Below are 12,175 nucleotides of genomic sequence, written 5' to 3'. Positions count from 1 at the left end.
ACATAGAAATATAACACGTATAACATTTTTACGCTGTACTACAAAAGCAACAACTTAAGGTCGGACGGAACCATTATCCCGCCGGAAATGGGAAAGAGGGGAAGAATAATACTGACGGACCAATGTGGCTTTGGAATGTTTATGTAAAACTGCCTTCGTAATTAATTTTAAACCCCTTCAACTTGCTGGTTTTTACTTTGAATTGTGAAATTTAGCTGCGTTTTCATTGGCGACATGTTATTGGTTTAACTTAAAAAGAACCTTAAATATAACCGTAACACCCAGGAAGTGTTGAGAGCTCATTGGAGCACCTTACCACAGTTCAGCATGTGGGGAGAGATAGACTCAGATTGTTCTGTTAAAACAAAACCTTGTCGTTTTGAGAAAGATGGTGATATTGAGTCGACGGGAGAACCGGTTTCACAGCCCCTGAAAGAGATCTTGATGAACCCAGCAGACCCCCGGAGGCCTCTGCAGGACCCCCAGGTGAGACCGCAGTGTTTTCGGGTACAATAACAACCTCAAACATTATGAATCACTTGCCGAGAATTCAATAATTTAAACCATGTTCTCTGCTTTACTTAGTGTGTAACGAACACACCGCAGGTGAACCAGGCGGAGCCCAGTGATGTGAATGCCATGATCGAGGTGGTCGCCATGAGTGGAAGCCTTGTAAAGAGCCAACAGATTGGAGAAGCTGAATTAACATTCGAGGAGCGCAGAAAGGAGCTGCTGCAGCAGTACCAGAGAAGACCCCTGGTGTTCCTGGAGAGGTACCATGTATGTGTACACAAGTGCATCAAAATCGAATGTACTGTCAGTGATGTGCTTTATACTTGAGCACGTCTGTGTTGATGCTATTGCAGATACTCAAAATAGGATATTCATCCACAACCATCCTAAAAAGCAGGACAGTGTAAAAGGCAGAAGAAATGGACCAGATAGCACATATTGTACACTGAAAGAAAGATGTTTAACGGTGTTCGTACAAAAAATAACTTTGTTGAAATGTTTGACGGAAGCAATGTCGTTTTATCTTGCACTTTGAGCATGTTACAGAACCTTGATTTTCATCTTTATCTGTAGAAAATACGTATGATCAGTATTCCTGCTGTCATAAATCGTTTATGCAAGAATCTGTGCTGCCTTCTTCTTGAGCAAGGAGGAGGTGCAAACATGTAACAGCTTTATGGCATTGGCGTTCCACTGACGATGCATTTGCTGCGTTATTTATCCTCTTTCCCATTTCAAGGCTTGTCTGAAGCCCCAGCACCTGTCGGTGTTCTCAAACGTCAGCTTGGATCCTCGAGCCCAGCACTACAGTAAAGTGATTCAGAGGCGATCTGCGGGCTGCACCAGCAGGACCAGAGTCCGAAACCAGCGCTACGCTGCCCTCAGAGCTCTGCAAGAAGGTGTGGAAGGGGGGATGATTGATGCGTGACATGGAACAAAATGAATGTTGTTGTTATTGTTTCTATTGCACAACGAAGAACAACAGTTATCTTTGGCACATAAAGTATTTTGCTGCAGTAATGGCATTGTTTGTTCTTAAATCACCTCCAAAAAAGGTTTTCTTTTACATATCCACCTCTCCCTCTTCATGGATCCCTTCTCTTTTCTTTTCTCCTCATAGAGGGTGAGTACTTCAGTGAAGAACAGATGCGAATGAGGGAACCACTTCTGTATGAACAGTACATTGGTCAATATCTTACTGATGAAGAGGTGTGTTTTATGTCCTTATCAACAATTCTTCTGAGTGTCTTTTTGGGGTAATTTTCTCATTTCTGAGAGCTGTCGTCACTGCTGCAGGTGCTGGAGCGTTCCCAGGAGGCCATGTCTGATGGCGTACAGACTGAATCGGGGGCACCGGGGGGAGGAACAGGAGGGCTCGCCAATCTCCTCCTCAACTCCTACCAGGAGCGGCTCATCCAGAGTCGTCTGCAAGAGGAGCAGGAAAGAGAGGAGGGAGCGCAAGAGGAGGAGGAGGAGGAAGATGATGGTGAGATCCGTTGAGAGCGGGATTGTCAAACACATTTTAGTTCAGAAGCCACATGCAGCTCAATCTCATCAGATGTTGCCATAATAACTTGTAGGTTTAAACTCACTCAACGTTTTATTTGTGGCGCAGAGTATATGTGATGAAAATGTATATTTTCGTGAAACCAATCAATTCCTGCTGAAAATGATTACAATCTCAACACATCCAATTTTACTGGAACCATCTGGTAAAAAAATAGAGAAATGTCCAAAAAACGTCTTCTATAGATGTTGCATTATGCATGTTTTTACAAACTCACCCTGAAGCATGGGCCTTATGTTTGACACTCCTGGCTTGGAGTTAAAAATATACCTGAAATTGATTCTATTGCCATTGTCTTTAGTGATGTGAAGCAAAAAAAAGGGGAGCATGCTATAGTTTTATTCATCTGCCTTTCGGACCTTGACAGTTTTGTGTTCATACTGTAGATGGCGGAGGTCAGCCAGCGGAATGGGAGCCTACGCCGAAGGAGAAGGCTTTGCTGAGGGAGGAGTTCATCAGCCAGATGCACCAACGTTTCCTCGATGGCAAAGACAAGGATTTCAACTACAGGTCAGCCACGCTGCTCACACACACCATGTCCACTGAGAATCTCTACAATTTAGGGATATAGATTGCATGTTAATGTTCTGAAATGTTGCAGTAAAAAAATCCTGACGCTTATTAAACTGCTGCTGAGGAAATATGATGGATGTCATTCTTCGTTGACGTTTGTGTGTCTGTTGCAGCGAAGTGGATGAGAACCCAGACTATGACAACTTGGACATAGTCAGCAGAGATGCAGAGGATAAATATTTTGATGAAGATGATGATGATGATGAGGAGGAGGAAAATGACGATGAGGAAGAAAACATGACAGAATAGCTTCTTTTCCAATAATAAAAACTGTAAATACAAGTGTTCTGTATTCAATTCAAACTATCCTTGAATAAACAAGCTGTTTTGGAGGCTTTGTAAACTGACGTCATGCGATTTTATTTAATTTTTTGCACCTCAGTTAAACTATTTTGTTCATTTTCAAACACTACAAACTATCAAACTATGTACAAAACATCAAATGACGCATTCTGAGAGAACATGCAAGAAACTTAAGAGGGACGGGCGTATAAATGGGGGTTGAACCTTTCCATATGTACATGTAACTGGAAACGATACATTTCTATTATAATTCTAAAAATAATGACAATTGTTATTTTTACATAATGGAAAATTATAGTAGCGATGGAAGGATGGAGTGGTATTTTTGTTTGTCAGCAGAAATGTGTGTATTGAATTTGTGTGTCCACAATTAATCACATTAGTCACAAGTCTGTTGATCTCTTTATTGGAGTCCATCAATTCCACAAGTCCTTTTACCAACAAACAATGCAAAATCTCCACCCTTAAACAAACAACCCATCAACACAAATATATTTTAACAACAAAATGGATAAATCTGAAATTCTGATGTTTTGTACCTTTTCAAAGTTGATTCACAGAATTATGATTCAAATTGTGAATAATTGTTTTGCATCAGTAAATTTTTTATCAGATTTCAATGATTTCCATAACAAAATCAAGCTCTAGTAGCGAACGTGTTCTTTGCTGAACATGGAATAAACATGATAAAACATATCTTTTTAATCATCTAACACAGTTTTAAACTCTTGATTCCAGAAGATCTTAGTTTTGGAACATTTTATTGTGTTGGTTAATTTTGTCTCCATGTTTTTATAGTCACAGAGAGTTTGGAAGAGATTCAGGTAAAGGCTCCGTTTTGGAAAATCGGGATATTTTCAAAGAGTAATACTTCTCTTGTAATCTCAAAACTTTCACTTGCAGTTCCAGCTTCTCTCTCGTGAGCTGGTCAGAGTCCATCGTCTCCACATCAGATCTTTCTGCAGCTCCCGCCATGTTTGAGGAATGAGCACCGGTTTGGTCAACGCTGCAAACAAAACAATATCAATTAGCACAATGCAGATGGTCGATGGTAAATGGATTTCACTTTACTGGTCCACAAAGCGCTGTATCAAATCACATTCACCCATTCACGCACCAATGGAGGTGGCCGCTATGCAAGGCGATCGCTCCTTCCGTTGGGGAGCCGTTTGAGGTGAGGGAATCAACCCCGCAGCCTTCAGATTGAGAGGCAACCGCAGCTTCATTGGAAGCCCGAATATTGTCAGATATTGTGTGCTGTGTCTCCTGCTCAGATTCAGACTGTGGTGATCGTGTTGCGTCGTGGTCGTCGCTGCCGACGGCTGGTTGCTCGGCATTTTCCTGTGGGCGGTCAATCTCCAGGACGGTCTGAGGCTCCGAAAGAATGACTGTAAAAAAAAAAAAAATTATATTGACACTTTTAGGTAAAGATCAAATGAATCAAGGATCTGAACAAGTTTCTATTCATCTCTGTGATTTCTTTCACATTCAATTCTCTGAAACTCTCCGCTTTTTCATCTTCCCGTGGTATTTTCAGACAACGCAATGTTGAACTGATTTTTATCTCATTTAAAAAGGACTGCCAGTCAAACTAGAAGTGAAGCTAACAGAAGGACTATTGACAGTTTTGACAGCTTGCGTGAAGGTATCGAGTGGTGATGGAACCGTTTGCTTGCCTTCAGTGGTCGGAGGCTCTGTCTTCAGCGAGGGAGCTGCGTCTGGGGTTGCCGCTGTCGCCGGAGCGTCGTCATCTCTCTCTTGTTCGCTTTGCGACTCCTCACTCAAAGGCACTCGCCAACTCTCTGTACACATTTATTTCTGAAGTTTAATTAAACGAAAAAAAAGAGGGAGGGAAAAAAAAAGGTTTTTCTCTACTTGGGAGAGAAGATGCATCCATGTGTTTACAAACCGACTGATTTCTGGTTGCCGTCGGCCGGGAGACGAGCCTCAGGCTGAGTGACGGTTGAAGAGGTTGATGGTTCCCCAAAGCAGCCCTGGATTCTCAGTTGTTCTCTCTATGGGTAACGATGTTGTATGAGATAAACGAACACCTGCACTACACATTATAGAATATGTCACAGAAATTGGAGTAATTTGATTGGGCTGTTTAGTAGACATTAGATAATCATACCTCTAAAAGTCTGTTTAAGGACATGGTCGCTTTCTTTGAAAGAGTAAATGTCTCATGATCTAAAACAAAACAAAAAAAACAAGGCAGACACAAAACCATAAGAGTAATCAAACATTCCAGAATTGTTCTCGTTTTTTCTTTTTTCACTTGATGATTCGTATTTGAAATCTCACCTTCAGTAACATCTCTGTCTGAGAGATGTACAGCAACAGGAGACACATTCTCGTATTCTATCCCTTCATCGTCACCTAGCAATAAAAGAACAGGTTGTGGCGATGAATTGATAATATGACGGTGGGTCTCTCTTTGCAATTTTCGGTTTAAAAAGTTACAAACAAACCTTCCGAAGGTTCCTTCGACTCATGATTTGCTGACTTTTTCTTCTTTGTGAGGAAAGATAAATATCACTGTTGAGGCTGCACGCATCGTTACACGTCATTAACACAATTTATTTTGACACTCTGTTACCGTTGTTCTTCCTGTCTTGTATCCTATTGTGGTCAGTGTTTTTTTCTGTGAAATTATATTTGAGAGCAGATTTTAGTATAGGTTGAATTTCACAATTAAAGGTACACGAAAAAGTATATGATTTTAAAATACATTAAAAAAAAAAAAAAAAAAAAGCTTACCTCAAGCAAATACTTCAGAGATTGTCCTTCATGGATGATATTTGATTTCCAATTCCGGGCTAATTTTCCTCCAAAGCTCCCAAAGTCAGGTGGAGTAAACCATTTGCCCTCACACCAAACACAGGCCTTCCCTGAACAGAACAGAAATTACAAATGACAAAACAATATGAAAAATCTTTTTCTAATTCCTTGCGTGTTTGACACACAACATACAGATGAAGTGAAAGTGAGCCAATAAAAGGCACAGAACTGGAGAGAACCTAACTCCACTCTCAGTATTTAGGATGAGTAGTGTCTTGAAGAGGTTTCCACTTCTCTTCAATCAAAATTAGATTTGAGGGATTTTATTCTCTGACGTGATCCTGAACACAAGGTAAGATAAATCCATAAGGCAGTGAAGCCACTTCTAACTTTAGCATTTCAACTACAACTTCATACATTCAATGGCAAACTGTACTTTTGATGCCTTGTCCGATTGTTTACATAAGATTATCTACACAACAATACGTAGGTGATGTTATGTCTGTGTGTACTTTGATAATATTAGACAGAATTTTATGGATTGAAAGATATGGTATTGATGTCAGAGATCTGGCAGCCATCAGTCTACCCCAGGGCAGCTGTGGCTACATATGTAGCTTACCAGTAAGGAGTGAATGAATAATGCAATGTAAAGTGTCTTTGAGTCTCTTAGAAAAAGGTGCTATATAAAACCCATGTCATATTATTATTGTTATTTGTAGGGACTGTAGTTGGCCTCGGGCGACAGTTTAGTGATGCAGCAAGATAAACGATAACATTAGATATGGCAGCATTTGCATCAAAGCCACACGGTGAGTGTGACTTCTAAATACAAAATGCATACAGAATGCCCCCAAAAATTCGTAAAATGGAGGCAGCTCCAGTTTTCACAGGTCCGGCCTACTCAAGATCAAAATGAGCTGTATGTGGCCTCTGGACTGAAACGAGTTTGACATCCCTGATGGGGTTAAAACCACCTCACTGAGGTTGATACAGTTTTCTCTATCTCTCTGACCTTTAAAGCAAAGTCAACAAGAATATGATCCTACTGGTAGGGTCGCCTGTGTTGAAAAGGAAAGAATAACCACCTGGCACTTTGGGTTCAGGTAGTTTATTGTAATCTGCTAAATAACAAACCGAAACAAAAAAACAAAGCAACATTACCTTTTTCCAGCTTCTCTGTATACAGGAGGCCATCTTTGGTTCCACACGTAACAAATAATAATTCTAAATTGGGCCAAAATGAAAAGAGAATGACACTTATAACAGCTGCACACAGTAATCTGATCATGTTATGAATTATTGTGAAAACTTAAAATGTACAGAAATATGTACAAAGACTCACCTTCGTGTGTGGGCAGATCCTCGTAATGGCGGACTTTCTTTCGTATTCTTACGCTACTTCTTCTGGTAGTGCTTTCTTTCTCCACCTCTTCATCACTGCTTTCAGTCATTTCTGGTCTTTTCCGCTTCATTGTTTCTTCTCGTCTTTCTATCTCTCTCCAGTCAGACTGCATCATGACATAAATCACTTTATTACTAATAATAACAACAACAAAAAAGCCTCTCGGCTCTGTTTGTCTAAAAACATGTTACCTTTTTGTACCACCTTCTCCTCACGCTGCACAGAACCACATTCAGTTCATATTACAGAAGTTTGAGGTCAGGTCCAGAAGATGAGGGTCACTTTTAGCCTGTATGATGTCGAAATGAGTTGATGGCACATTACATATTTCCAAAAATTCTGATACAAAAAAAAAGAAATTTAAAAACTTGGGAGAGTTGCGAGAAATTAAAATGGGAGTGAGAGAGAGGACAAATATACAGTTGTGTTCAAACACAATATATACCCAGTGCAAAACATGAGGGACTTTGGAATTGTTTTCATACTTTACAACTAATTACTACTATTCAGTTATGCGTATGCTTGATTTTGCACCACGACACAATAAAAACACACCTCTTTTTACAGCCTTGTTAGAACATTTTTTAACTCAAATCCTTTCGTAAAGTTGAATAAAATGGATACACAGAATATGCATGATCTGATTACTTGCTTGTGTAGTTAACACTGCCAGTGAATCAGTGTCACGTGGACTTAATGATAACGTCATCAAAATATCACCTGGATTAAGCAGTAAAGCAGACTCATAACTCAGTATATTACTTTCAGGTGACTCCAGGTCTACTTTTGTGTCACAAACTCAGCCTCTCTCGACTTCTACCCCCACTCTCTTCCTGAACCAGTCAGCCTCCCTCCCCCCATGCCTGGGCCGGGGTTCGTGTCCGTGCCACCACCAACCACGCACAACGTGAGAATTCCTACCTTTACCCCCTACCACCGTTCAGCCATCATTATGAGATGGTAGTTTAAAGTATTCTCTTTGTATATAATGTTATTGAGTCATAGGTTGTTTCGGTGAGGGCCTTACCAGCTGGACTACCCACAAGCTGTTTGAACAGCGGCGCGCAACAGAAACGGTTCCTCCCCCCCGGACAAACAACACGCTTCACGTGAATGCTCATGGCGACGACTACACTTCCCACAATGCACTTGTGATTTAAAGCGGTAGGCTACGCATACCTCCGTTCACAAACGCCAACTTAGAAAAAAAAGTGAGGGTTGTACTTGCGAACATATTTCGCCTTTGGAGGTGGGATGGCATCTTCTTTTTATCCGTTTTAAAAAGTTCTCCATCACTTCAGTGGTTTACGGCTGGCTTCATCTTCTTGTGCTTTTTCGAGCGTGTTCAACAACAGAGTGGCACATTACTGCTCCAAGTGGTGGGAGGAGGTATTGCGGTCACATGGCTATCGCGGCCCACAGGAGTAAAGCAGGTTTTTCTCGGCACAGTGGTTGATACTCAGTGAGTTCGGTCACTGTTTTTATTACTATGTTAGTTTTCTCTGCTAGATATTTTTTTTCCCATTAAGATAATGTTTATCCATGTGTAGGATTTCATTCAGCTTGGGCTTCTTTCCTCCCCTGTACAGTCAGGTTTTATTTCTTGTAATTCAGCATTCTTTTCTTATTTTGTGCACATAAAAGAGTATTTGAGATGAACTTTCATGTGTATAATTGAAACAATGTAATAGTAGTTTAAACGTCAAACAAATACTTTATAGCTGCAGTGTTGAATTAGGTTGACAACTGATACAACTGCAAGCATTATTCACAGACAATTTTTAAATAATGTCTCTAAAATATGGTAAAGAATCCTATTTCCTGTGTTGACTTTCACATCGATGAAGTGAATGACTTTGCTTCAAACAACAATGGCTGATAATGAGTGTTCATGGAGTATTAAAAATGTTGTGTTTGCTCTGGAAAAACTAACACTCGACACTCTAAAATAAATAGATTTTAAAAATTCAAGGATGTAATAATAATAAAACAAAAGTGAAACTTTGTTGAAACGTTTTTTCTACATTTATATGAACTAAAACTCTTCAAGCAGCTTTTATATTTTATATTTCAATTGACAATTTCATTTACATTTTTTTGATACGAGAATGCGGGTTTTCAAGCTAAAAATATTTTGATTAATATGTAAAGATCTAAAATAGTATTACTGCTTGAACTTTCCATTGTTTTGCGATGTAATTTGCCGTGATGTACTGTGATTTATACGCTCCAGTGGTCACATTCATCACATGACACATTAATACTCACAAATGTCTCACATTTAGGTTTTCGTTTATTGGAGTCAGGGCTCACACAGTGTGCAATTACTGCGAAGATTTACAACACAGCAGATCATTTCAAAATTCACTAATGCTGTTGATGCATCAATAAATCAGCATTCAATTCCAAAATCTTTCTATTTGTTTTGTACATACAGAATCAATCATGAAGATTGAATGCACGTCTTCAAACAATCCTATTCTTGCTTTTTGAAATGCTGCTGTATTTTTCCTTTAGTGGAAGGAAACACTGTAGCAACCATCCAAATCCAAACGATAGCTACTGGCAGCAGCCACAGAGCTGGTGCCTGAAGAGCCCAACCGATGATCAGAGCCAGCAACACCACGAAGACCAGGACCCTCAGAAGGTTGGTGAAGTGAGACCTCTTGATCATCTGCTTCTCTGCAGCTTGTCTTGAAATCTCTTCCTCTTTCCTCCACAGCGCCCTGATCTCCCTCCTCAGCTCCTCCCCCTCGTGATGCTCCTTTAGAATCTTCTCCTTTGCGATTATTTCATCGTTTTTTTCCGCCAGGATGCTCTCCTGCCTCTCCCTGATCTTTTGCTCTTCTTCGGGATACAGCGTCGTCTGGTAGTGTTTGCCTCCGTTCAGCGCTATCAGGGTCTGGATTTTCTCCATGAGGCTCGTCACCTGCGTCTGGTCCTCGGAGTTTTTGTTGTTGAAGACGTGGAAGCCGCCGCTACACTTGCGTATGAAGTTGCGGAGGTTGTGGTCACTTTCGGTGATGACGTCATTGATTGTCTTGTCCCCCAAACTGTCCCCGCGAGTGAACAACACGATGGTGTAGTCCCACACTCTCGGACCAAACTTTGTTTCAATCAGTCTTATGGTGGCTTGGTCTTCCTGAGTCATTCTTCCCAACTGAACGACGAACACAAAGACGTGAGGCCCCGGCTCCAGGAGATTCACACACTTCAGGATTTCACGGACAATTTCCTTCTTGTTGCTGTCCGTCTCGAAAAACCCCGGTGTGTCGATGACGGCGATGGGCATATCTTCCACCATGCTTTCCTCCTTTTCACAGTGGGGTGTGACTCTGGCCAGCGTCATGTCTGCCGTAAACGCCTGCTTGTTGAGGAGGGTATTCCCACTGGAGCTCTTCCCCGCGCCACACTTCCCGAGGAGCATGATCCTGACAGGCCCTGTGAACCCGACAAAGCCAAACGGCATCGTTATGCAGGTAACTTTACTCTCACAAACTCAGGTCGCATTAGTTTTCACCTTCATATAATAACTGACTCGTGCATGTTTGAGAATTGCACTGGTGGATTGAAATACACTCAAAGAAGTGTGTTGCGTTTTATTTAATTAAATGTTTAAAGAATGCAAGTTTATTTAAAGGATCTTATATGTATATATATATATTGAAGAGTCAGAGAGATTTTGTATATTTAAAATAATACGTTTGATGAATCCAGATGCTTTAAAGTCGTAACTCCAGTTTTATGACTCTTCTATTGGCAACAATAGAAACATGTGAGGAATGTTGCTAGGCGCTTGTCATAGACAGCTGATATTTGGTCTATCATCTAAATCACACTTTAAACCAACTTACTGCCTCACAACACATAACAAATCTCTCCTGATGCAGCTGCCTGGAAACACATTACAAATTAAATGCATCTATTCATCATGGTAAGAAAAAAAAACATGGAATATCATCTAATACAAGAAAGGATAAACTAATAAGTGGAACAATGTGTTACAATGCAAAAAAAAAAAACAAACAAAAAAACAAAAAGTAGTTATGTCACACAAGGAAGCTCCAGAGCCTCGAGAAACGTCCCTGCTGATCAAGTCAAAAGGGGGGAAAAAATATCCAGGTGAAGTTTAAAGACTACAAATGAAAAAGTGTCCAGATCTGGCTTTAAGAGGTTTACTTCTTTAAAAAAAAAAAAAAAAAAGAAGAAGGGAAAAAAACCACAACAAAGGTTTGGCTTCAGTTTATGAAACAATGTTTCAACATTTTTAAGATGTTTAAGGGTTAATTTCTTTAAAAAAAAGAAAAAAGAAAGAGAAACCATGAAGAAGAAAGGCACTTCTGTTTTGTATCCCACTATTTCACAATGAAACTAAGCAAAACGATTTTCCCTTTTCTTTTATTCTTGTTTGACCAACATTAATCCTTTATTTTATTTCTTTTCTGTACTTTACGCTTAAAGAACAGAGTCATTCATCCCTCGCGTGCTCAGGAGCAAGGCAACAGTAAACTTGTGAAACTGCACTTGACTATTCATACACATAAATATATAAAGACAACTCCTAATGTTCCGTACGAGGTATTAAAAAAAACAACCAAAAAAAAACTTTCATACAAACCTTTGATTTGATCCATCGAACTTCTCCACTTCCTGCTGCCTCCCAAAGTTATCAAAAACTGTGTGTAACTTCACTGTTTCCTCCAGTTGAGGGTCACCGTTTAGCTTTTCTCTCTTTAAGTGTATTAAAAGTGTAAAATTGTTGCCCAGATCTTATCTGCTGCTGGAAAAGTGATCGATAGTTCCTGAAGTGAAATCGAAACTAAATAGCAATCGAAGGCGCGAAGACTGAAGTAGGTCATCACGCCTGTGTCTCTGGTTAAAACACGATAAACTGATTGAAAACGGATCCAAATCTACAAGAAATGACATTTGCCTTTGTGAACATCATTAATATAATGTGAATCCCGACATTGAAATAATACAAGCGCGTACATAATTACAATAAACTGTCTTCGTGATAGATGCAGGCAGAT

The 12,175-nt window shown here is 40.0% G+C and overlaps 2 protein-coding genes across 2 annotated transcripts; one reads left to right on the top strand and one right to left on the bottom strand.

Moving 5' to 3' along the window:
- Positions 1 to 135: 135 nt before the first annotated feature.
- Positions 136 to 2,902, top strand: ccdc97 (coiled-coil domain containing 97; the record flags this gene model as incomplete). Its single annotated transcript, XM_080511739.1, has 7 exons — positions 136 to 486; positions 586 to 780; positions 1,253 to 1,412; positions 1,634 to 1,722; positions 1,810 to 1,999; positions 2,467 to 2,590; positions 2,767 to 2,902. Exons 1-7 carry the CDS (start codon positions 328 to 330, stop codon positions 2,900 to 2,902), a joined length of 1,053 nt encoding a protein of 350 aa, XP_080367865.1. The 5' UTR covers positions 136 to 327.
- Positions 2,903 to 9,529: 6,627 nt separating this feature from the next.
- On the bottom strand, positions 9,530 to 11,911 carry LOC308141551 (GTPase IMAP family member 7-like). The gene is made up of 2 exons (XM_080511744.1): positions 11,761 to 11,911; positions 9,530 to 10,583 (listed from the first exon to the last, which is right to left on the bottom strand). Exons 1-2 carry the CDS (start codon positions 11,774 to 11,776, stop codon positions 9,619 to 9,621), a joined length of 981 nt encoding a protein of 326 aa, XP_080367870.1. The 5' UTR covers positions 11,777 to 11,911; the 3' UTR covers positions 9,530 to 9,618.
- Positions 11,912 to 12,175: the final 264 nt, after the last annotated feature.

The sequence above is a fragment of the Blennius ocellaris genome (genome assembly GCF_963422515.1).
Source record: "Blennius ocellaris genome assembly, chromosome: 16".
Taxonomy (NCBI): Eukaryota; Metazoa; Chordata; class Actinopteri; order Blenniiformes; family Blenniidae; genus Blennius; species Blennius ocellaris.
Note: the sequence above shows the minus strand (reverse complement) of the source record. Positions and strands in the feature narration are given on the sequence as shown.